The 27,740-nt window shown below is 36.8% G+C and overlaps 1 protein-coding gene across 2 annotated transcripts in view; it reads right to left on the reverse strand.

The window, feature by feature from the left end:
- COL4A5 (collagen type IV alpha 5 chain) overlaps nucleotides 1–27,740 on the reverse strand; it is a 325,984-nt gene that overhangs the window by 79,839 nt on the left and 218,405 nt on the right. For both annotated transcript variants that reach the window (XM_053579991.1, XM_053579992.1), the window contains exons 35-36: nucleotides 26,590–26,679; nucleotides 25,890–26,029 (exon numbers count right to left, since the gene is read on the reverse strand). In XM_053579991.1, the coding sequence (XP_053435966.1) occupies nucleotides 25,890–26,029; nucleotides 26,590–26,679 (230 nt within the window). The remainder of the gene's footprint in view (nucleotides 1–25,889; nucleotides 26,030–26,589; nucleotides 26,680–27,740) is intronic.

Below are 27,740 nucleotides of genomic sequence, written 5' to 3' on the forward strand. Positions count from 1 at the left end.
TGCTTTGTATATATGGGTTCTTTTTTAGTTCCTTATGAATTTTAGGATTGATTTTTCTAATTCTGTGAAAAATGGCATTGGTATTTTGATAGAGATTTAATTGAATCAGTAGATTTATTTGGGTAGTATAGTGCTTCTAATGATGCTAATTCTTCTGATCCATGAGCATGAAATATTTTTTTCCATTTGTTTGTGCCAGCTACAATTTCTTTTAACAATATTGAAAGAAGATTGTTGTTTTTGTGGAGATCTTTCACCTCCTTGGTTAAATTTATTCCTATGTATTTTATTGTTTTTGTAGCTATTGTAAATCTGATTAGTTTCTTGATTTTTTTTTAGCTGGATTGTTACTATACAGAAAAACTATTGATTTTTGTACTTTGATTTTGTACCCTGCAAAAATCAATGGAACAAAATAGAGAAACAAGAAAAAAGCCACATATTTACAGCTAACTGATGTTTGACAAAGCTAATAAGAACATATATTGTAGAAAGGATACCTTCAATAAACGGTGCTGGGAAAATTAGATTGCCATATGCAGAAGAATGAAAGTGGACCCCTACTTATCAACATATACATGTACAAAAAATAAACTCAAGATATATTAAAGACTTAAATGTAAGACCCCAAAATATAAAACTACTGGAAAAAAAAAAAAAAAAAACAGAGGAAATGCTTCTTGACATTGGTATAGACAAAGAATTTATGGCTAGGCCCTCAAAATTACAGGCAACAAAAACAAAAATAGACAAATGGAAATTAAATTTAAAATCTTTTGCATAGCAAAAGAAATAATCAACAGAGTGAAAGACAACCTGTAGAATGGGTGAAAATATTTGCAAACTTTTCTTCCAACAAGGAACAAATTTCCAGAATATACAAGAACTCAACTCAACAACAACAACCATAAAACCCAATAATCTCATGAAAAATAGGCAAAGGGTATAAATAAACATTTTTTAAAAGGAGACAACAAATACCCAATAGGTATATGAAAAAATGCTCAATATTACTAATCATCAGAAAAATGCAAATTAAAGCACAATTAGATTATAATCTTACCATGGACAGAATGGCAATAGCAATTATTAAAATGATAAAAAGTAACATATATTGGTAAGGATGTGGAGAAAAGGGAATTTTTTTTTTTTTTTGAGACAGGGTCTCATTATGTTGCCTTCAGTAGAGTCAGTAGAGTGCCGTGGCATTACAGCTCACAGCAACCTCAAACTCAGGTTTTAAGCGATTCTCTTGCCTCAGCCTCCCAGTAGCTGAGACTACTGGTGCCCGCCACAATGCCTGGCTACTTTTTTTTGTAGTTGGCAGGCCCAGGCTGGGTTTGAACCCACCAGCACTGATGCATGTGGCTGGCACCCTAACTGCTGAGCTACAGGTGCCAAGCCGAGAAAAGGGAATTCTTATACATTGTTTTTGGGAATGTAAACTAGTATAGTCACCATGGTGATCAGTAGGGAGATATCTCAAAAACTATAAATAGAATGATCAGATAATCTATCCATTTCTTTTTATTCTTTCTTTCTTTCTTTTTTTTCTTTTGAGACAGAGTCTTATTATATCACCCTTGGTAGAGTGCCATGGTGTCACAGCTCATAGCAACCTCAAACTCTTGCGCGTAAGTGATTCTCTTGCCTCAGCCTCCCAAGTAGCTGGGACTACAGGCACCTACCACAACACCAGCTACTTTTTTTGTTGCAGTTGTCATTGTTGTTTAGCAGGCCTGGGCTGGGGTTGAACCTGCTACCCTCAGTGCACATGGCTGGCACTGTAACCACTGTGCTACAGGTGCCAAGCCACTCTATTCATTTCTTGCTGAGTATTTATCCATAGGAAAATAAATCAATATATAAAAAAGATAACCTGCACTAATATGCTTATCTCAGCACTATTAACAATAGTGAAATATGGAATTGACCTAAATATCTCTCAACAGATGAACAGATAAAGAAAATGTGATATACATACATTACACATAGGGTGTCCCAAAGGTCACCCATAAAGTCACCATACATAGTGAGAATGGGAAATTGCAGCTAAATGTACCCTTTATTTATAAAATATCCATTACAAAATTTTACAAAGAGGTGTCAAATATATAAATAACATTTTATAATAAAGGTACATTTAGATACAATTTCCCATTTTTCCTATGTATGGCAACCTTAGGGGTGGCTTACATGTATGGATGGTGCCAAAAAATGTATACACATTTTAAGAAAGGAAAAAACTTCATTGAAACTGTGATACTTTATGCCAATAACAAAAGATGAATATAAGTCACATTGAGCACCTCTTGCAATTACAATAGTTAAATGTGACTTGAGTATTATAAATTTATACATTTGTTTCCTTTCTTAAAATGTGTACATACTTTTGGGACCCTCTTCATTTAACAGAATACTATTCAGCCATAAAAAAACCAACATTATGTCTTTTGAAGCAAGATGGATGGAACTGGAGGAAACTATCTTAATTGAAATAAATCAGGCACAGAAAGACAAATATCAGACACGCTAACTCATATGGAGTGTAGAGAATGGAATGACAGTGGAGACTGGGAGGGGTGAAGAGGTAGGGTACGAGATATTAGTTAATGGATGCAATGTATGTTATTTGGGTGATGGATACCTTAAAAGCCAAAACTTGACCACTATATAATTTATGCATGTAACAAAATTATACATATACCCCATAAATTTATATAAATTTTAAAAATACCAAATAGAAAAAAAATTAACTAAATAATGCTTTTTCTCCATATATCCTGTTATTAAAAAACAATTAAAAATATTGGGTTGGGAATATATGTATTTTTTCTGAACCCTTATGAATCAACCATTTAGCTCATCTTTAGCATACAATAGGTATACAATTAAATTTTGGATTGCTTTGGTTCCATTTTAGGTATTTACATAGGAAAGCTTTTAATAAACCATTATGATTCTTCTTGTTATTCCTGAAGGAATTAAATTTACATACCAAAATAAAAAGCAGAAGAAAATTCCAATAAAAATTCTGCTAGTGGTAAGCCCGTAAGGCAGTAAACAACTCTTGATTATTTACAAAACTAAACTACACTACATTCTACAAATACATTAGTCCTTCCTTATCTGTGGTTTTGCTTCCTATGGCTTCAGTTACCTGTGGTCTGAAAACATTAAATGGAAAATTCCAGAAATGAACAATTTGTAAATTTTAAATTACATGCCATTCTAAGTAGCTTGATGAAATCTTATGCTGTCCCACTCCTTCTCTCATGAGACATTAATCATCCCTTTGCCAGGCATATCTATGCTATATATAATACCTGTCCATTAGTCACTTAGTAGCTGTCTCTGTTATCAGATGGAAAAAACATAGTATATATAAGGTTCAGTATTATACACAGGTTCAGGCATCCACTGAGGGCCTTAGAATGTATAAATGGGAACTACTATAACCCCAATCTCTAAATTCATCCAGTACTTGACCCCTAATACAAGTCTTCTAATCAGCCTCATTGTCCTATTCCTTCAAATCAATTAAATTTTTAAAAGAAAATATATTTTATTATGGCTTCTAAAAATACTGATATTTGCTAGCTTAAGCTTTATCTAGCCTTTTATTACTCATCCACTTCTAGGGAAAACAATGAGCTTCAAAAAAGGTAAGCAAGATGAGATAAAGAAGAAAGGGCTCAGAAAATCAACAATCTGGCTTGGGAGCTTGTAAATCACAGAGAAAGGATAATTCAAATCTATTTGCACTTATAGCAAAGCTAGAAGTGACTTGAATACATAGCTGCAAACAGCTACGTTTTTTCTAATATCAAGCTTTGATATAATTCTGAAAATGGAATATATAGCATACCTAATGAGCCAAATTCACTACCGTGAAAGTATCTAACAAATACAGTAACACTGGAAGACAAACCTGAAATTAGAACTGCTTTCAAGGCTACTGTGTTGTATCACACACAGTCCATGTAGAAAAAGGAGTCAATTTGATATATTCTTTTGTTGTTGAAACTCAAATTGTTAGTCTAAGAGTATTTGGATCACAGTCAATCTCTACTATGTCCTAGTAATGGTATCTTCTCTTCCATTTCATGCTGTCACCTAAGACTCAGAATAAAATTACAGGCTCACCCCACGTTACAGAACAGAAGATATCAAAGCTGGTTAGAAAGCTAATCTTTTTTATTATTGAATTCCATTGTAAAATTTAAGAAGCATTGCCACTAGGGGATAAAAACAAGACAACAGATGGAAAATATTTAGAAGAAAGAATAAAAACATATCCTTTCTGTTTATGGCAAGAAGAATATACAACAGTAATCCAAGAGTTGGAAGCTACAGTCCCACATAACTGTTGATATTTTTACAGTGCTATGTGCATTTGGAGATTAAGTACACCATGATAAAAGCCATAAATAGGTTCTACTTTAGACAGAGAATGTTAACAATTGGGGAAATTAAACAGTGGATGTAGAGATACCCATCTTTAAAACCTTTATTGATATTGATTGGTATACAAAAATTACACATACGTATGCATACATTTTGATGAGTTTGGATATATGCATATACACAAATGAACAAACATTTCTGTCACCTCCAAAAATTTGGGCTCGTGTGTGTGTGTGTGTGTGTGTATGTGTTTTGTGGTGAAAGCACTTAATACGAAATCTAGCCTCTTAACATATTTAAAGTGAACAATACTGTCTCGTTAACTATAGACATTATGCTGTACTGCAAATCTGTAGAACTTACTCATCTTGCATAATTGAAGCTCTCTATCCATCGAGCAATCACTAGCATTTTAATAAATGAAATAGAAAAAGGTCTTCAAGTGTGCACATTATTTATCTCTTCCAGGTGGCAAAATGTTACGGTAACAGGAACCAAATGATAAATAACAGCTCTAGGTTGCCTGAATTAGCCAAAGCCATCAGATGAAATTTAAGGGAAGAACATGTAAAGTGATGATGAATTTAGAGAAAAACTAATACAAGCTAAGTTTACAAGATAATGAGCTCTATCCTTTATCACTTAAGGAAGGAGTGATAGCCAAATACACCAAACATCAGCCCAAGGTACCCCAAAGTGGCTCCAAATGCTAAAGAAACATTAGAGAAAAAGAATATAGCTCAAAAAATCAAGCTATTACATACTAGTATCCTTATGCAATTCTAGTAACCACACCACACAAAATTACTTAAAATGTGTTCAAAATTAAGTGAAAGAAAAACACTAATACCCATATGTTCATCAAATCTCAGGATTCTAGAATTTTAAAAATCCTAAAATACACTCATTTTAAGAAAAATAAAAACTTATTTGTAAGCTTTATAAGAAAAATAAAAACTTACTTATTAAGTAGAAACCTTGTGGATTTTCAAATAATGTACAAAACTAATTTTTAAATAACTTTATTGAGATACGACAAGCCATACACTTCATCCACTTCAACCGTACAATTTAACGTTTTTATAATAGTATGTTCAAGGATTTGTACAACTATCATTCACAATCTAATTTTAGAAAATATTCATTTCCCCCCCAAAAGAAACCATGTACCCCATTAGTAGTCATTTCTCATTCCCCTCTCCCTGTAGGCCCTGGCAATACTTAATCTGCTTTTTGTTTATACAATTTTGCCTGTTCATATAAATGAATTCATACAATATGTGCTCTTTTGTGTCCAGCTTATTCTGCTCAGCATAATGTTCTCAAGGGTCATCCATGTTATACCATGTATCAGCACTTCATTCTATTTAATTGCCAAATGATATTCCATTGTACAGCACAATTTGTTTGGCCATTCATCTGTTGATGGACATCTTTGTTTTCTGGGTTTTTCTTACTTTCTGGCTACTATAAATAATGCTGCTATGAACATTCAGGTGTAAATTTCTGTGTAGAAATACAACTTCATTTCTCTTCGGTATATACCTAGGAATGGAACTGCTGGGTCATATGATAATGCTATATTTCACTTCTTGAGGTGCTGTCAAATATTTTTTCATAGCAGCTGCATCATTTTACATCCCCAAAAGCAATGTAAAAGTGTTCCAATTTCTTCATTGTCAACACTGGTTATTTTCTGTGTTGATTATCGCTATTCTAGTAATTGAGAAATGGTATCTCATTGTGGTTTTGATTTGCATTTACATAATGACCAATGAGGTGAAACACCTTTTCACGTACATATTGACCATTTGTACATCTTCTTTAGAGAAATGCCTGATTTGAGTCTTTTGCCCATTTTTTTCACTTAAAAGTTTATTTTTAAACCATAAATAATAATTGAACATATGTGTGAAGTATAAATGATGTTATGAGACATGTATAAATTATGGAATGATTACATCAGGCTAACTTTTTTTCACTTTTACATAGCTTTTTATTGTATTAAAATATAGAAAATATAAAATTTGTCATTTTAACTATTTTAAGTGTACAGTATAGGGGCATAAGTACATTTACATTGTTATACAACCATCATCACCACAAATATCTACAGATTTTTTCATTGTAACAAACTGAAATTCCATACTTACATCCATAATTAGTTTAGTTAACATATCTATCACTTCATGTAGTTACCACTTTTTTTGTCTGTGCTGAAAACATTTAAGATCTACTCTCTTAATGAATTTCAGAAATGAAATTTGTTTAGTTAACTATAGTCACCATGCTGTAAGTTTGATCCCTAGAATGTATTCATTCTATAACTGAATTTTTGTCTTTTTTGACTAGCATTTCCTATTTCTTCCTACCCCAATCTCTGGTAACCACCATTCTGCTTTCTGTCTCTACATATTTGACTATTTATTCTAGATATCGCATATAAGTGGAATCATATAGTATTTGTCTTTTTATGACTGACTTATTTCACTTAGCATAATGTCTTCAAAGTTCATTCATATTGTAGCATGTATCACAGCATCATTCCATGTTAAGGGTGAATACTATTTTTCCATTGTATTTGTACACCACATTTTGTTTACACATTTCTTTGTTCATGGACACTCTAGTCATTTCCACCTTTTGGGATATTGTGAATAATGCTGCTATAAACGTGGCTGAAAAAAATACCTGTTTGTGTCCCTGTTTTTGATTCTTTTGAATGTGTCCCCACAAATGAAATTACTGGATCACATGGTAAAACAATGCTTAAATTTCTGTGGAACTGCCATGCTGCTTTTGAAATTGGCTGCATGATTTTATATTCCTACAAACAATGCACACATATTACAATTTCTTCACATCCTCACCAACACCTGGCATTTACTGTTGTTTTAATAATGGCCTTTTTTAACAGATATAAAGTGTTATTTCACTATGTTATTGATTTGCATTTCCCTAATGATTTGTGATGTTGGCCATCTTTTCAGACTTATTGGCCATTTGTACATCCTCTTTGGAAAAAGTTATATTCAGTCTCTTGACTATTTTTCAATTGTTTTTTATTTTTTTTTTTGTTGTTGTTGAGTTGTAGTTCTTTATATATTCTGGAAATCAATCACTTATCAGATACATGATTTGCAAATATTTTCTCCCATTCTGTGAGTTGCCTTTTCATTGTGTTCACAGCCTTCTTGGATATATAAGATTTTATTTATCTGTTTTTGTTTTTGTTTTTGAGACAAAAAGTCTAGCTCTGTTGCCTAGGCTAGCGTGCAGTGGCATCATCATAGCTCACTGCAACCTCAAATTCCTCAACTCAAGCAATTCTCCCACCTCAGCCTCCCCAGTAGTGGGAATACAGATGTGTACCACCAAATTTGGATTTTTTTTTCTATTTTTACTAGAGATAGGGCCTTGCTCTTGCTCAGGTTGCTCTCAAACTCTTGAACTCAAGCCATCCTCCTGCCTTGGCCTCCTAGAGTGTTAGGATTATATGCATGAGTCACTACAACTTGTTAATTTTTTCAATTTTTAGTAGAGATGGGGTCTTGCTCTTGCTCAAGCTGGTCTCAAACTCCTGACCTCAAGTAGTCCTACCTCTCTGGCATCCCAGAGTGTCAGATTACAGGCGTGAGACACCATACCTGGCCTTGTAATATGTTTTAAAATCATGAAGTGTGAGTCTGCTTTGTTCTTTTTCAAAATTGTTCTGTCCATTCAGGGTCCCTTGAAATTCCATATCCATTTTGGAGGACAGATTTTCTATATCAGAAAAATATGTCATTGGGATTTTGACAGGCATTATATTGAATCTGTACATCATTTTGGGTAATATGGACATTTAACAAATTAAATTTTCCAGTCCATAAACATAGGATGCCTTTCCATTTATTTGTGTCTTCTTTAATTTCTTTCAGCAATATTTTGTATTTTTCAGTGTATAAGTCTTTCACCTCCTTGGTTACGTAGGTTTGTTCATAAGTATTTTATTCAATATTCTTAATTACTTTCTTGGATTGCTCATTGTTAGTATATAAAAACAAAAGTGATTTTTGTGTGTTGATTTTATATCCTGCAACTTTGCTGAATTCATATAATTATTAGTTTCAACAGCTTTTCTCCTGTATGGCATCTTTACAGTGTTTTCTACATATAAGATCATGTCATTTTTGAATGAATATAATTTTACTTCTTCCACTTCAATTTGTGTGCTTATCTTTTCTGTTTCTTGCCTGCTTATTCTTTCTAAAGCTTCTAGTATTATGTTGAAAAGAAGTGGTGAAAATGAGAATCCTTGTTTTGCTTCTGATGGTAGAGGAAAAGCTCTCTATTACCATTGTTAGCTATGGGTTTTTCTTAACCTTTATTAACATGAGGTGTTTTCCTCCTGTTCCTAGTTTAAGAAGTTTATTTTTTTTATTTTTTTTTATCATGAAAGAGTAAGGAATTTTGCCAAAGGCCTTTTCTGCTTTAATTGATATGACTGGTTGTGTGGTGGTTTTCCCTTCATTCTGGTAAGGTGATGCATTAAACATTGATAATTTTTATATGTTGAACTATCCTTGCATCCCAGGGATAAATACCACCTGATCATGGTGTACAATCCTTTTAATATGCTATTAAATTCAGTATGTGAATGTTTCATTAAGGATTTTTGCACTGATATTAATAAGTGATACTATTCTGTAGTTTTCTTTTACTGTTATGTCTTTTGTTATCATCAGAGTAATTCTGTAATCGCAAAATGAGTTTGAAAGAGTTTGCCAATTTTTTGGTAAGAGTTTGAAAAAGAATGCTGTTAATTCTTCTTTAAATGTTTGGTAGACATCACCAGTTCTGGTTCTGGGCTTTTCTTTATTGGGAGGATTTTGACTACTGAGTCAATTTCCTTAACTAGGTATAGGTATATTTGGATAATCTATTTGTATGATGTAGTCTTGGTGGTTGTGTTCTAGTTATTTGTCCATTTCATCTAGGTTATCCAATTTGTTGGCATACACATGTTCATAGTTCTCCATTTAGTTATTTATTTTATATGCTTTTTATTTCTGTAAAATTGCTAATAATGTCTTCTCTTTTATTTCTAACTTTAGTTGATTCTTCTCTCTTTTATTCTAAGTCAGTCTTCTTTCTGAAGAACCAACTCTTGGTTTTATTGACCTACTTAATGGTTTGTCTATTTTGTATTTTATGTGTCTCTGTTCTAATCTTTATTATTTCTTTTCTCCTCCTACCTTTGAATTTAGTTTGGTCTTTTTCTAATTTCTTAAGCTGTTAAGTTAGGTTTTTATTTGAGATCATCTTTAATGTAAATGTTTACAGCTATTAATTTCCCTTTTAGCATTGTTTTCACTTGGACCTTTAAGTTTTGGTATGTTGTACTTTCATTTACATTTGCCTCAAGATACTTTTCTAATTTCTTTTCTGATCTCTTCTTTGTCATATTGGTTGTTTAATAATATGTTTAAATGTTTAGAGTTAATTTGCAGGTGGTGTCCTGCAGGAGTACATTCAGCCATAGGGAACGGAGATGAAGTCTTTCAGAAGTGCCTTCCCCTTCATCATATTGTCACCACTGGCTTGGTTAACACTTCCCAGGAGTCCATTTGGAGACCCTCAAGCTGTCACCCTGGGTAGAGTGCCGTAGTGTTACAGAGATTTTAAAACTTTTGAAAGGTTATCATCACAGTGCCTGGCATATAGGAAGCACTTGCATTTGTTCAACCTAACACCAGATCCATTAAGAAACCTAGCATCAGGGGGAGGAGTCAAGATGGCTGACTGAAGCCAGTTTTCCACAGAGGGTCCCATCCAGAAGCAGAGTTAAAGGACAGAAATTTAGCAAGCAACCTGGTAGATTAGAGCTGTGCCAAGAGAGAAGGTTGAAGAATGCACATCAACCCTGCTGAGGTGAGCTGCGACCCCAAGGATACAAACAAAACATACAAAATCCATCGCAAAGCGGACTGGAATACCCTCTCCCATGAGAATGGCTTGGAGTGCTCCATGCAAACAAATGAGCAGAGTCCAAAAGTCCTCTCATTATCTCCCATGGGAGACCCTATAAAAATTGGACCTACTTCCCCTATTAGGGTGCCATGTCTCTCTCCTGCCAGGCATAAAACTGTATAAAACTGTAAAATATTCTCTACCTGCAATTCTGAACTCCCAGCACTCCCCTCCACTCTCACTCTGAGGTCTGGAAGCCTGTCCCCAACGAGTCCAGATTCTTGGATATTTTCTTGAGAGGTGTGGACAGGACATGGACTGCTGCTGGCCTGTGCTGATTCTGCAGCATGGGAGTGAGGAGAGGATAGTCAGCTGAGAGGGAACCACACAGGAGCAACGGTGCCCCGAGGCACAGAACAGCAGCCGCTTCAGAAACAATAGGGCTCACCCCTGGATATCCCGGAGTAACACTCCCTGTCTCTCTGGGCAACCAGAGGAGGCCGGGCATCTTCTCCAGTGGCAGCCACTGGCAGAACAGATCTGGGACGGAACACAGGCCCCTTGAGTAAAGGGTTTGCCTGAGGCGCTACCGGCCTGGGTGGAGCATGGGGACTAGAATACGCACACACAGAGTCAGCAGATTCCCAGGGTGGGGATGACCCAGAGGACCACTTTACTGACCCTGGGAAATACCGGCCCTCAGGGGATCATTAGCTGAGACAAATTAGGGTGGGCAGAGGCTAGAACTGACAGCTAACCGTGCTGTGAATACAAACTACAGCCAAGACCGGGTAGCAGCACAGACAGGGCCTGAGGTGCAGGTTCTGTGATCTCAAAACAGCTTCTCCTCTGCAGGGGAATTTAGCTGGGACAGAAATTCCACAAAATTGTTCTGTTCCATCAGTAACATCAATCAGGGGTGGGGCTGGAACTGAGTAAACAGCCCCAGCCCCCATTAAGCACCCAAGGTTGTCAGGCCTCACCTCCTCCTGCCGGATAGTGGCAGAGAGCAGCGGCATGACTGAGGAGACATAGATCTCCCTGTGATTCAGGCAGGTGCAACCCCCTGGAGTATCTGCTCAGTGGATGCAACTGGTTCACAGCAGCGTGGGGTTATCGGTGACAGGGTGTGACAGAGGTACAAGGTGGGGAAGGAGGCATCAACCTTCCCAGACTAATCTATTCACTGGGTGGGTCCTCCTGACCTCATGGAGCACCAGAGCAAGTCATATTTGAATTCAGTTGTCATCAGACACCTGCGGTCTAGTTGCCAGAGACATTTTAAACTCTCCCACCTAAGACAGGAGCTGACTGAGACAATTTATTTGGACCTCTTGAACTGAGCCAATCAACCGAGGACTATCCAAGTGGTACCCTGGGTGTGTGGCTGTAGGAAGGTTTGATTTTTCTTTTCTAATTGTTGCCTACGAGGGGCGGGGTGACTTAATTGCTAGTATTTCTCCAAAGCTGAGACTTCAACCCAGAGTAACTGATTCACTAGGGTCAGAGACAGGCCAAAAACAAGAAAGAGCCACTTAGTACCACTACACCAAGCAGATCCCCAGTTTCTCAGGCCGTAGCACTGTATGGATCCTTGGCAAAGCTCCAAGAAAAAAGGTACAGACACCAATCCCAGCTTCTGGGCAAAGAGCTGGTTAAGCACTACACCTGGAGCCCCAAACCCAACTTTTCTTTATCCACTCATCTAGACAAATGGTGTAAAATAATCATGGGAAGAAATTAGTGGAAAAACTCTGGTAACATGAATAACCAGAGTAGATCAACACCCTCCAAGGAAAGATAAGGCAGATATAACTGAAGATCCCATTCATAAAAAGATGGCTGAGATGTGAGAAATCGAGTTCAGAGTTTAAATTGCAAACAAGATTAATAGAATGGAGGAAAACTGGGAATTGGAAATTCGAGGAGAAATTCAAAAGTTGTCTCAAGAATTCAACGAACTTAAAGACAAGATCACATAAGATTTCGACACATTGAAGCAAGAATTTGCAGTCCTCAAAGATCTGAAAAATACAGTAGAATCCCTCAGTAACAGAGTGGAGCAAGCAGAAGAAAGGATTTCTGACATTGAAGACAAAGCTTTTGAATGCTCCCAAACTCTCAGAGGAAGAGAAATGGAGAGCAAAAAGGTATCATTCTCTCAGAGAGCTCTGGGATAATTTGAAGAAGGCTAATATCCGCCTCATTGGAATCCCTGAGAGCAATGAAGTGGCTTCACAAGGCACAGAGGCTCTTCTCCATGAAATTATGAAAGAGAATTTTCCAGACATGCCAAGAGATCCTGAAATTCAGAAAGCAGAAGGTTTCAGAACCCCAGCATGACTCAACCCGAATAAGACATCCCCCAGGCACATCATATTCACTAAAGTTAATATGAAGGAGAAAATTCTGAAAGCAGCTAGATATAAGAAAATCATAATGTACAAACGTACAGATCTCTCTGCTGAAACCTTTCAAGCAAGAAAAGCGTGGTCATCGATTTTTAATCTCCTAAAACAAAATACCTTTCAATCCAGGATCCTGTATCCAGCTAAAGTGAGTTTCATTTATGATGGAGAAACTAAATACTTTAATGACATTCACATGTTGAAGAAATTTGCCATAACTAAAACAGCCCTTCAGGATATTCTCACAATAATGACCAGCACAATGCTCTACTACAAAAGTAAACTCACTCAGAAACTTGTGATCAAACTCCAACTTCTAAAGTGGCGAAAGGATTAAAAATTTCCACTGGACTTTCGAAAAACTCAATAACCAAAATGTCACCAGGCTTATCAATATTCTCCATTAATGTGAATGGCTTAAACTGTCCTCTAAAGAGGCACAGGTTGGTTGATTGGATACAAAAACTCAGGGCAGATATCTGCTGCATTACAAGAATATCATATTACCTTAAGAGATAAATATAGACACAGGGTGAAGGGATGGTCATCCATATTTCAGGCAAATGAAAATAAGAAAAAAGCAGGTGTTGCAATTCTGTTTATAGATACAATAGGCTTTAAACAAACAACAGTAAGGAAGGATAAGAATGGTCCCTTCATATTTGTTAAGGGTAAAACTCAATATGATGAGATTTCAATTATTAACATTTATGCACCCAACCAGAATGCACCTCAATTCATAAGAGTAACTTTAACAGACATGAACAACTTGATTTCCTCCAGCTATATAATAGTTGGAGATTTTAGCACTCCTTTGGCAGTGTTGGATAGATCTTCCAATAAGAAGCTGAGCAAAAATATTTAGATTTAATTTCAATATTTAATTTCAATATTTTGATCATTCAATATTTGGATTTAACAGAGATCTACAGAACATTTTATCCCAACAAAACTGAATACACATACTTCTCATCAGCACACAGAACATACTCCAAATTGATCACATCTTAGGTCACAAGTCTAACCTCAGTAAATTTAAAGGAATAGAAATTATTCCTTGCATCTTCCTACACCACAATGGAATAAAAGGTGAACTCAGTAACAACAGGAATCTGTATACTCATATGAAAACATGGAAGTTAAATAACCTTATGCTGAATGATAGCTGGGTCAGAGATGACATTAAGAAGGAAATTACCAAATTTTTGGAACAAAACGACAATGAAGACACGAATTATCAGAACCTCTGCGATACCACAAAGGCAGTCCTACGAGGGAAATTTGTAGCACTGCAAGCCTTCCTCAGGAGAACAGAAAGAGAGGAAGTTAACAACTCAATGGGACATCTCAAGCAACTGGAAAAGGAAGAATATTGCAACTCCAAACTCAATACAAGAAAAGAAATAACCAAAATTAGAGCAGAATTAAATGAAATTGGACATGATTGCAAGAGGGACTTTACCTAACAATTGCAATCAGTGTAACCTGGCTTATTGAACCCTCAATGAATCCCCAACAATAAAAAAAAAAAAAGAATTATACAACAGATCAATAAATCAAAAAGTTGTTTTTTTGAAAAGGTCAATAAAATAGATAAACCTCTGGCCAACCTAATCAGAAAAAAAAGAGTAAAATCTCTAATTTCATCAATCAGAAATGACAAAGACGAAATAATAATAGACTCCTCAGAAATTCAAAAAATCTTTAATGAATATTATAGAAACTTTATTCTCAGAAATATAAAAATCTTAAAGAAATTGACCAATACTTGGAAGCACTTCACCTTCCAAGACTTAGCCAGAATAAAGTGGAAATGTTGAACAGGCCCATATCAAGTTCTAAAATAGCATCAACCATAAAAAATCTCCCTAAAAAGAAAAGTCCGGAACCAGATGGCTTCATGTCAGAATTCTACCAAACCTTTAAAGAGGAACTAGTACCTATATTACACAACCTGTTCCAAAATATAGAAAAAGAAGGAAGACTACCGAACACGTTCTATGAAGCAAACATCACCCTGATTCCCAAACCAGGAAAAGACCCAACAAGAAAATAAAATTATAGACCATTATTATTAATGAATATTGATGCAAAAATATTCAATAAGATCCTAACAAACAGAATCCAACAACACATCAAACTAATTTTACACCATGACGAAATTGATTTTATCCCAGGTCTCAAGGCTGGTTCAATATACATAAATCTGTAAGTATAATTCAGCACATAAACAAATTAAAAAACAAAGACAATAGGATTCTCTCGATTGATGCAGAAAAAGCAGTTGATAAAATCCAGCATCCCTTCATGATCAGAACACTTAAGAAAATTGGTATAGGAGGGTGGAGACAAGATGGTTGACTGAAGCCAGCGTTCCGCAGAGGCTCTCATTCAGAAGGAGAGTTAAAGGACAAAAATTTAGCAAGTAACCTGGTGGATTTGAGCTGCACCAAGAGAGAAGTTTGAAGAATGCACATCAACCCCGCTGAGGTGAGCTGCGACCACAAGGATACAAACAAAAGGTACAAAATCCATCACCAAGTGGACGGGAGTCCCCTCCCCCATGAGAATGGCTCGGAGTGCCCCACAAACAAATGGGCGGAGTTCAAAGTTCCTCCCACTACACTCCATGGGAGAGACCCTCTAAAAACTGGACCTGCCTCCCCTACTAGGGCACCATGGTGTTCTCCTGCCAGGCATAAAACGGTATAAAACTGTATATATTATCTACCTGCAACTCTGAGCTCCCAGCACTCCCCTCTACTATCACTCTGAGGTCTGGAGGCCTTTCCCCCAGGAGTTCAGATTCTTGGGTGATTTCTAGAGGGGTGTGGACAGTGCCTAAACTGCAGCTGGTCAGAGCTGACACCGGGGCACAGGAGCAAGGAGAGGACAGTTGGCTGAGAAGGAACCACACCAGAGCAGCAGTTCCCTGAGGCACGGAGTGGCAGTGCCTTTTAGCAGCAATACAGCCAGGCATAAAAATGTGTAAAACTATATATATTCTCTACCTGCCACTCTGAGCTCCCAGCACTCCCCTCCACTCTCACTCTGAGGTCTAGAGGCCTGTCCCCCAGGAGTTCAGATTATTGGGTGATTTCTCAAGGGGTGTGGACAGTGCCTAAACTGCAGCTGGTCAGCGCTAACTCTGGGTCATGGGAGTGAGGAGAGGACAGTCGGCTGAGAGGGAACCACACCAGAGCAGCAGTTCCCTGAGGCCGAAGTAGCAGCCACCTTTTAGCAGCAATACGGCTCACTCTGGGATATTCTGAAGCCACACCCCCTGTCTCCCTGGGCAACCAGAGGAGGCCGGCAACAACCCATGAGTAAAGGATTTGCCTGAGGTGGTACCGACTCACAAACCCGGGAAGCTCCCAGGGCAGGGCTGACCCAGAGGACTGCTTTACTGAGCTTAAGATGCACCTGGCCTTCAGGGGATCGTCAGCCTATAGACAAAGGAAGGCAGCAGGATAGAACTGACAGGTAACCTAATACAAACCTGCAGGAGCAAAGACAGGGCTTTGGAACTCAAAACAGCTTCTCTTCTGCAGGGGAATTTAGCAGTTCTGTTTGTAGTAACATCAATCAGGGGTGGGGCTGGAACTAAGTGAACATCCCCCAACCTTCACCAAGCGCCTGGGGCTGTCAGGCATCACATCCTCCTGCTAGATAGAGGCAGAGCGCAGAGGCCTGGCAGAGTTCCTTGTGATTCAGGTAGGTGCAACCCCCTGGAGTATCTGTTCACTACAGGCAACTGGGTCAGCCAACTGCAGGGCTATCAGTGACAGGGTGTGACAGAGGTGCAAGGGGGGGAAGGAAGCATCAACCTTCCCAGACTGATCTATTTACTGGGTGGCTCCTCCTGACTCCATGCAGCACTGGAGCAAGCCATATCAGAGTAGTCACCAGATCCCTGTGATCCAGTTCCCAGAGACCTCTTAAACACTCCCACCCAAGACAGGTGCGGACTGAGACAATTGATTTGGACCTTTTGAACTGCCATTCAATCCTACAATCCGTCTACTTGGTATATACCCAGAAGACCAAAAATCACATTATAACAAAGATATTTGTACTAGAATATTTATTGCAGCACAATTCATAATTACTAAGTCATGGAAAAAGCCCACATGCCCATCAATCCATGAAGGGATTAATAAATTGTGGTATATGTATACCATAGAATATTATGCAGCCTTAAAGAAAGATGGAGACTTTACCTCTTTCATGTTTACATGGATGGAGCTGGAACATATTCTTCTTAGTAAAGTATCTCAAGAATGGAAGAAAAAGTATCCAATGTACTCAGCCCTACTACGCAACTAATTTATAGCTTTCATATGAAAGCTATAACCCAACTATAACGTAAGAATTTGGGGAAGAGGGTAAAGGAGGGGAGGGAGGGTAATTGGTGGGACCACATCTATGGTGTATCTTGACAAGGGTACATGTGAAACTTACTAAATGTAGAATATAAATGTCTTAACACAATAACTAAGAAAAAGCCAGAAAGGCTATGTTAACCAGTGTGATGAAAATTTGTCAAATGGTATATAAAACCAGTGTATGGTGAAAAAAAAAAAAGATTATGTTGTTTGATTACACGTTCTTATAGATTTTCCATTTTACCTTTTGCTATTAACTTCTAGTTTCATTCCATTGTGATTGGAAAAGATGTGTTGTATTTTTTTAACCTTTTAAAATTTATTAAGACTTGTTTTGTGGCCTAATACATATTCTATTCTAGAGAAGGACCATGTGCACTTGCAAAAAATGCACATATGCTACTGTTGTTTAAAATATTTTCTAGACGTATGTTAGCTTCAATTCACTTTGTGTATATTTAGAATTTGGGGTACTTGCTTTCTCACTGAATTATAAGAGATGTTTATAGGCATGTACATTCTTGAATAAATACTGTATCTAACATGTGATTTTCAAATAATTTCCTTCATTCTAAAGAAAAAAATTAAATTTTCATATAGTCTGGTTTATTTTGTTGTTGTTGGTTATTTGTGCTTTTGGTGTCATAGCTAAGAAATCCTTACCTAACCCAACGTCATAAGGATTTTGTCATTTTTTTCTTCTAAGTTTTTATATTTTTAGCCCTTATATTTAGGTTAATAATCTATTAGGAGTTAACTTTTGTATATGGTATGAGGTAGGGGTCCAAATTTGTTCTTTTTCTTATCTCATAAATGACTATTAACATTGTTTTTTTTCTTTTTTTTGATTATTAAATCATAGCTGTGTACATTAATGCAATCATGGTATTAACATTGTTTTTTTTAATTTTTATTTTTTGTAGAGACAGAGTCTCACTTTATGCCCCTTGGTAGAGTGCCGTGGCATCACACAGCTCACAGCACCTCCAGCTCCTGGGCTTAAGTGATTCTCTTGCCTCAACCTCCCGAGTAGCTGGGACTACAGGTGCCTGCCACAGCACCCGGCCATTTTTTTTTTTTTTTGTTGCAGTTTGGCCGGGGCTGGGTTTGAACCCGCCATCCTCGGCATATGGGGCTGGCGCCCTACTCACTGAGCCACAGGCACCGCCCAGTATTAACATTGTTTTAATGCTTCAGGTCTGTGCTCAGAAACAGGGTACGCCATTCATTATACAGCATGCTATCATGTCCAGTCTGCTGCTTCATAATTTCTTCATGATTTCTCTGAGGAAAAGTGACTCAGTGGTTTCAGGCCTGGCTTTTAGCACAAATGAAGAAACCAGATAGATGTAATAGTATCTTTTGTATTAGAGCAATCAGAAGATTAATACTCTTTCTTTCTGAGATACTGAAGGCAAGGTCATTGACTAATTCTTTGGCTCTTATAATTTCTTCTGCCTCACTCATATAGGTTGAGTTAATAAACCTATCATGATTCATTTTAATATTTTCAGAATGTATGGAATATGCCACTACACAATGGTTTAAATATGCTTATTAAAGGTTATTCATGGTTTAAAATTAAGAAAAATTACAATTGCTAAAATGTGGAAACAGCCTAAATGCCTACCAACCCAGGAATGGATTAAGCAATTCTCTTGCCTTAGCCTCCCAAGTAGCTGGAACTAAAGGAACCCACCACCATGCCTGGCTACTTTTTTGTTGCAATTGTCATTGTTGTTTAGCTGGCCTGGGCCGGGGTCTTACCTGCCAGCCTTGGTGTATGTGGCCAGCACCATACCCACTGTGCTAGGGGCACCGAGCCAGGAACACATTATTTTTAGTAAAGCATCACAAGAATGGAGAAGCAAGAATCCTGTGCACTCAATTATGATATGAGGACAATTGATGACCTTGGTGGGGGGTGGGGGAAGGGGGCTACAGGGAGAGGGAAGAAGGAAGGGGTATGGGGGGGTCATGGGGTGTGACACACCTCTTGGGGATGGTACACAATTATAAGGGATTTTACCTAACAAATGCAATCAGTGTAAACTGGTTCTTTGTACCCTCAATGAATCTTCAACAATAAAAATAAAATAAAATAAAATGAATTTGAGATGAAGAACACTGAGCTATTTTATAAACAAACAGTGTTTTCTGAACTTCTTAAAATATAATCAAATTAATTTAACTCATTCAATCCTGTTATTTGTTTGGGACATTTCAGTCTTTCATTGGATCCACAAATAAATAATTTTAGCACTATGTTTAAACTATTGCTTTGGTAATGGGAATTAAAATATATTCACTATTAAAAATGTTAATTATCACAGATACATAACAATTATATATGTGTGTATATATATAATATATAAAATAGTAGAATCTCCATAGTTGACCACCTCCCTACATCTACTACCTCCTAATTTTCATAGATTAGACAAGCACCACATGTATGAATTAGTACAGTAGGTCTAGTTCCTTATGTTGACCACCTCTGGATGTTGACTAGTTTGTTACAGTCCCTTAGGTGAACAACTTACAGAGGTTATACTGTATGTGCGTAGTACATTTGATGTTTTAATAAAAGCATACAATGTGTAATATCAAATCAAGCAAATTGGGATATCCATCACCTCAAGCATTTATCATTTCTTTGTGTTAGAAACATTCTAATTCCATAATTTTAGTTATTTTGAAATATACTATAAATTATTGTTAACTATAATTGTCTTATTGGGCTATCAAACACTGTATCTTATTTCTTCTTTTTTGAGGTTTCAATATTTCATTCAAGTTTTATTTAAAGTGATGTGAACTGCAGCATTTGAAGGGCAGGATCTAATTCCACACAAAGTGGAAGAATCTAAAACATACCCATTAAATTGCTAAAAAATAAATTGAGTGGTAAGAATACAACAGAAGTCCAATTTAGATTCTGTGTGTTGTCACCATGTAATTATAATCACACAGACTTCCCAGTTTATAGCTGGGGATTCTAGAAGCTATTTCATACTCTGGTGAAAGGGCAAAACCCCATAATACAAGAAGGAATTAATTACCCTCTCCACCCCAAAATGGCACAAAAGAAACAGCTACCACAGTCTGCAGACCTTTTGGTGTAAAAGAGGTGATAATGGACTGAGGTGGGAACTAGTCATGAATATCTGTCTACAAAAGTCCCTTTCAGGTGAGTTTGTACACACCATCAAGCAATGAGCCTCTCATCAATTAGGGTTAAAAAACCAAGGTTCAATTCTCAGGAAGTCACAATTCCATTCATGTACTCAGTATGAATTTACGAAGTGCCTACACATAATCAGCTTCCACTTGCAGCCCAGTAATGTCAAAGTCCATGTCGCAGCCCAGATTGATGCACTCTCGCTTGTACCCTGTCTTGATTTTAGCATTTTTTCCCTCAGTGTTAGCTGAGAAGAATGAATCGAAGGTTAGCTTCAGTCCATATGCAAGCTGATCTTCCACGGTAATCTTGGTGCCCAGCGTGTTGTTGGTGTTCCATTTCTCCATAAACATTTAGGCCATTTTGGGTCCATCTGTACTTGGTTTCCAGACTGCCTGTCACTTTGGTGGTCTCAGTATTGGCTGGGCCTGAGCATGTAAATTCCAATCCATTCTCAGATTTTGTTTTCAAATCAGTTTTATTAAACCAAATCCGTAGCCCTTAGATGAAGACATCCCTGGCAGACTCGCTAAGATCATCATACGTGGGAGGCACAGTCATATTCTCAGAGGTGGTGTCAGCAGATTTGGCATCAGCTACAGTGGGGTCTGTGGTGCGAAGGAACTGAGAGGGGCAACTCGTGAGGGTAGATCTTATTTCTTATATCTAATTGTATTTTTGCACCCATTAATGATGCCTGGTTTATTTTATTTTATTTTTTTCTGTGGTAGTCTTTATTATTTTTGAGCTATTGATAACATGGTGTGGCATCAAGATTACATAAGTAATGTGATATAATACAGCTTTTTCATTGAAGCCATATACCTTACTATAATCTAGGCCACCTGGAATGTTTCCCCCTTGCACTAAGTAAACTATAATGCTTCTACCGTCTCTCCCTGTAGATATAAAAATATTGCACTACGTTAAAGGTATATTTTACAAATATCCTTAGCAGCATTACTGAACTTTCCATAATTAAGGTTCTACAGATTTAAATACTTTTAAAATATGAGTAGATTCTTATGAAACCAAAGTTTTGCATTATTTCTACAGTTCTTTCAAATGCATCAGTTTCAGCAGTGGCCCCACCCATTACCCGCCTTCCACCAAAACCTCTCCCCTCCCTTCCCCTTTCTTGGCCGGTTCCCCATAGTCTTGTGCTATAGTTGGGTTATAGTCTTCATGTGAAAGCTATAATTTAGCTTCATAGTAGGGCTGAGTACATTGGATACCTTTTCCTCCATTCCTGAGATACTTTGCTAAGAAGAATGTGTTCCAGCTCCATCCATGTAAACATGAAAGAGGTAAAGTCTCCATCTTTCTTTAAGGCTGCATAGTGTTCCATGGTATACATGTACCACAATTTGCTAGTCCATTCGTGGGTCGATGGGCACTTGGGCTTCTTCCATGACTTAGCAATTATGAATTGGGCTGCAATAAACATTCTGGTACAGATGTCTTTGTTATATTGTGACTTTTGGTCTTCTGGGTATAAACCTAGTAAAGGAATTATAGGATCGAATGGCAGGTCTATTTTTAGGTCTCTAAGTATTCTCCAAACATCCTTCCAGAAGGAACGCATTAGTGGGCATTCCCACCAGCAGTGTAGCAGTGTTCCCTTTCCTCCACATCCACGCCAACATTTCTGGTTTTGGGATTTTGTTATGTGGGCTACTCTTACTGGGGTTAGGTGATATCTCAGAGTAGTTTTGATTTGCATTTCTCTGATGATTAAGGATGATGAGCTTTTCTTCATGTGTTTGTAGATCGTGCATCGGTCTTCTTTAGAGAAGTTTCTCTTCAAGTCCCTTGCCCACCCTCAGATGGGGTCACATGTTCTTTTCTTGTTAATACATTTGAGTTCTCTGTGGATTCTGATTATTAGACCTTTATCGGACGTATAACCTGTAAATATTTTCTCCCATTCTGAGGGCTGTCTGCTTGCTTTACTCACTATGTTCTTGGCTGTGCAGAAGCTTTTTACTTTGATCAGGTCCCAGTAGAGTATTTTTGATATTGCTTCAATTGCCTGGGGAGTCCTCCTCATAAAATATTCACCCAGGCCGATTCCTTCAAGAGTTTTCCCTGCACTTTCTTCAAGTATTTTTATAGTTTCATGTCTTAAGTTTCAATCTTTTATCCAGTGAGAGTCTATCTTAGTTAATGGTGAAAGGTGTGGTCCAGCTTTAATCTTCTACAGGTTGCCAGCCAGTTTACCCAGCACCATTTGTTAAATAGGGAATCTTTTCCCCACTGAATGTTTTTAATTGGCTTGTCAAAGATCAAATAACGGTAAGTAGCTGGATCCATCTCTTGGTTCTGTATTCTGTTCCAGACATCTACTTCTCTGCTTTTGTGCCAGTACCATGCTGTTTTGATCACTATGGATTTATAGTACAGTCTCAGGTCTGGTAGCGTGATTCCTCCTGCTTTGTTTTTATTGCTCAGTAATGTTTTGGCTATTCGAGGTTTTTTCTGATTCCATATAAAACAAACTATTATTTTTTCAAGGTCTTTAAAGTATGACAATGGAGCTTTAATAGGAATTGCATTAAAGTTATATATTGCTTTGGGCAGTATGGACATTTTAACAATGTTGATTCTTCCCAGCCATGAGCATGGTATGTTTTTCCATCTGTTAACATCTTCGGCTATTTCTTTTCTTAGAGTTTCCTAGTTCTCTTTGTAGAGATCTTTCATGTCCTTTGTTAGGTATACTCCCAAATATTTCATCTTCTTTGGCACTACTGTGAAAGGAATAGAGTCCTTGACTGTTTGTTGGGCTTGGTTATTGTTGGTATATATAAAGGCTACAGATTTATGGGTGTGGATTTTGTAGCCTGAGACATTGCTATATTCCTTGATCACTTCTAAAAGTTTTGTAGTAGAATCCCTAGTGTTTTCCAGATATACGATCATGTCATCTGCGAAGAGTGAAAGTTTGACCTCTTCTGACCCTATGTGGATACCCTTGATCGCCTTTTCTTCCCTAATTGCAATGGCTAAAACTTCCATTACAATGTTAAAGAGCAATGGAGACAATGGGCAACCTTACTTAGTTCCTGATCTAAGTGGAAATGATTTCAATTGAACTCCATTCAATACGATATTGGCTGTGGGTTTGCTGTAGATGGCCTGTGTTAGTTTAAGAAATGTCCCTTCTATACCAATTTTCTTAAGTGTTCTGATCATGAAGCGATGCTGGATATTATCAAAAGCTTTTTCTGCATCAATTGGAAGAATCATATGGTCTTTATTTTTAAGTTTGTTTATGTATTGAATTACATTTATAGATTTATGTATGTTGAACCAGCCTTGAGACCCTGGGATAAATCCGACTTAGTCACGGTGTATAATTTTTTTGATGTGTTGTTGGATTCTGTTTGTTAGGATCTTATTGAGTATTTTAGCATCTATATTCATTAGTGATATAATGATGCCTGTTTTATCCTCCCCTACCTACTAGTCTTTCTAAGCTTGGGTAATCCCTTCCTACTACTCATTCTAACCTCGGATAACCAAGATTCTACCGTCTACCATTGTTGAGTTAAATTTTTCGTAACTCCCACATATGAGTGAGAACACGAAATAAATATATATCTTTCTGTGCCTTACTTAAAATTCATTCTTTTACAAATCGATATTCTGTTGCCCAGAATCATATGCTAAAAAGACTATTCTTTCCCTCTTCATAAATTGCTTTAGTTGGCTGGGTGTGGTGGCTCATGCCTGTAATCCTATTCCTTCAGGAGGCTGAGGCAGGAGGATCACTGTGGCCAGAAGTTTGAGACCGATTTGAGCAACGCTGTCTGGACAAAAAATAAAATCATTATCTAGGTGTGATGTTGTAGACCTGTGGTCCTAGCTACTTGGGAGGATGAACTAGGAGGATGACTTGATGCCAGAAGTTTGAGGTTGCAGTGAGCTATGATAGTGCCACTGTGCTCTAGCTTGAGTGACAGACTGAGATTCTGTCTCTAAACAAATTGTCTTAGTGTATTTGTTAAAAATTGGTTAGCCAAAAAAGTATGAATTTATTGCTGGCATGTAATCTATTTTAGTGATCTCTACATCTACATATAACAGTATCATAATCTTGATTATTATAGCTTTGTAGTAAGTTGAAATATGGAAGAGTGAGTGCTCCAAATCTGCTCTTTTCAAGATTTCTTTGACTATACTGGGTTCCTTGCATTTCCATATGAATTTTAGGATATACTTGTTAATTTCAATAAAAAAGCCATCAGGAATTATGACTGCACTAAATCTGTAGTATGTGCATATGATTAGATTTTCAGAAGGTGTAATGAGGGCTAGAATTGTTATGACATATTAAAAGAATATTACAGATTCATACAATTCCACTGAGTCATTAAATTCAAGAGTTGGAACTGAAATCTTAGACATCATCGACTTTAGTCCCAGTTTCAATATAAAGAAATAAGAAATAATATGTACAGAGTGTTTTATAATTTTTCTTTTTTTACAAAGTGTTTTTTTAATATCAATAAGGCCTTGTAATAATTCTGTACTAAATGTAGGACATCTCAAATCTAAGGTACAAAATGACAACTATTGACAGTGGGATTCCACGGGGAAGTGAATGAGAAAAAGAGGGTGGGACATGAAGGAGATTTTCACTTTTACTCTTTGCATGTCTCTATTATTATTTTTTAAACATGTGTTTATGTATTACTGGTAAAATAAATATAGCAGAAGAATTAAAATTCCATTCACTAAACTTTCCCTTATTAAACTGAGATTAATAAGCAGAAACTTCTCTTGATTATCTTTTACAATGAGGTGATCAACGAGACAAACTAAAGTCTTTTGTATACTATTAAAAGGAAATTATTTTCAAATATAATTCAGTATATTCTTATTTCAGTGGAAATTTTCACTAATTCTATGCAAGTTGAGTACCATAACACCTTCTGTAATCCTCTTTAGGTCTGTGGTTTGACTGCATGCTCTAGAGAGTTACTATCATTTGACATGGCACTAAGCAGTTGTCAATAAATTCCTGTTGAGTCCAATGAGTTTAAAACAAGTTCTAAATTTGATCAGTTGAGAAATACCACCAAATTTTTCACATTGATTAGGAGAGTAAAAGCAAATGTAAAGCATATTCAGAGAACTATCTCAGATATACAGTTAAGAATACTACTATACTTTCATCAAGTGTCTGTTACATTACTTTACAAGTCTATTCAAATAAGTGAATAATATTAAGACAAAGACCAACAACTTCATCATTAAAAAAGGAAAACCAAATCCAGGCAAAACTATGCCTTTGGTTTATTGAAACATAATCAGAGATTAAGATGAAGGAAAAATAAAGAAACCAGAAAGGTTCTTTTCTTTTATTTGGACTTTCTGCAAACCTGAAAATGTATCTTCTTCTAATCTTAGAGAAAAGAGTAAGAACACATCTCTTACCCAGAATATATTACATCATATACCACATCAATGTGTTTAATGAAAAATTAGAAACCAGCAGAGTGTTCAGAAAAAAATAACATCTGCTCAGGCATATGCCTACAGTAAGGTTACCTTTGGGCCAGGAGGACCTGGAAGACCAATGCCAGAAACACCGGGATCGCCTTTGTCTCCTTTCTGTCCAGGTAATCCTGGGGAGCCAGATTGTCCAGGAACTCCAGGAGGTCCAGGGGGTCCTTCCACACCCTGAGGACCTGTTTAAATATGCAATATGTAATATTTTACAAAACATTCTTCACTCATGGCATATCTAAGATGCATATGACTTAAAAATAGCTGGGCCTTGTGACAGGCGCGTGTATTCCCAGCTACTCGGGAGGCTGAGGCAAGAGAATCACTTGAGCCCAGGAGTCTGAGGTTTCTGTGAGCTATGACACCACAGCACTCTACCGGGGGCAACAAAGTGAGACTCTGCCTCTAAAAAAATAATAATAATAAGATGCATATGACCAAGCCAAAAGATAAAAAGCTCTGCAAATTTTGAGTTATATAACAATAAGCTTCACAACCAGTGAAATATAAAAAAGCCTAATTTTTTTATGGATGATTAAATAAAAGGGGTGTAGCTGGAGGAAAGATATGTTGGTAAATTATAACTTTTAAAGTTTATAAAGCTCTGTCCCTTAATTGCCACTCCGACTGATTTCTTTAGATATTAACTTAGTCTGAGTCTATCAGACTCTTTTCTGATAAAAACATAGTGAACAACCTTCTATTAATGGGACAAAATATTTCAGATATTTTCATTACTCACCTGGAAAACCCATATCACCTATGTTTCCTTTAAGTCCAGGAGGTCCTATAAGTCCTGGCTGCCCAGGGAGACCAGGGTTACCCTCAGGACCTAGAAAAGTTAAATTGTTAAAATGAAGAAAAGTCAGCAATACTGGGGTTGTCTGGTTTCTTGGAATGTGTAGTAATTTAAATGCAAGCATGGCATTGGATGATTGAATCTTAATATACTATTAAGGTGCACAGATATACTGAGCATAAAACAAACAAGAGGTATCTAAGAAATCTATTAAGGAACATATTACAATATAACCATGGTAATAGAGGTCTCCAAAAAAACCATTTTTTTTTTTTCACAAATGATACACTTTTACCAGGGCACCTTGTTTCTTGCCCTAAAACAATTCCAATTACCTGAAGCCCTATTTATTATATGTATATAACTACTCTTACTGTATTTTCACAGATAAATCCAATAAGCTTGTTTTTAAAAGATCAGAAATTACTTTCTACTATAGAGATTGATTACATGAGATTAGGAAGAGAAAAAGGTGTAAGCTGTCATGAAATAGCCCTAGTACATTAGGCCAGGGAGAGATAAGAATTGATGGAGAGGTACTAGGCCTCAACCCCAATATGCATAGTAGCTTTGTTTGCACATTTCCCCTAGCACATAGGTGCTTGAGCTCTGTGATGTTGCCTAGGTATTTTCCAATAACCGTGTTGTCTTCTTTTTTTAATTTTTTTTTTTTTTCAGTTTTTGGCCGGGGCTGGGTTTCAACTCGCCACCACCTCAGGTATATGGAGCTGGAGCCATACTCCTTTGAGCCACAGGCACCGCCTCCACCATGTTCTTTTAAACATTTTAAAAATTTTTTCTTTCATGCTGACTTCCAACTTGGAAAAGAGAATGCAGATGTAAGAGAGAGACAGGGATAGAATCTCTCTTTCTGAATATATTAAGGCAGTGTGATGTGGAGTCTATACAGTGAATAACTGAACTAAAGGATCATATAAGGATGAGGATCATCCACTCTTTATTTTCTTAGGGGTCAAACTAAGAGAAAATGAAAAAAAAGAAAATTAAAAATAAGTAAAAAATAATTTTATTAGGAATAAGAAAACAACCATATTGACTGAAAGGATGATTAATGCTGTAATCAAGTACCAAAG

The sequence above is a fragment of the Nycticebus coucang genome, chromosome X (genome assembly GCF_027406575.1).
Source record: "Nycticebus coucang isolate mNycCou1 chromosome X, mNycCou1.pri, whole genome shotgun sequence".
NCBI classification, from domain to species: Eukaryota; Metazoa; Chordata; class Mammalia; order Primates; family Lorisidae; genus Nycticebus; species Nycticebus coucang.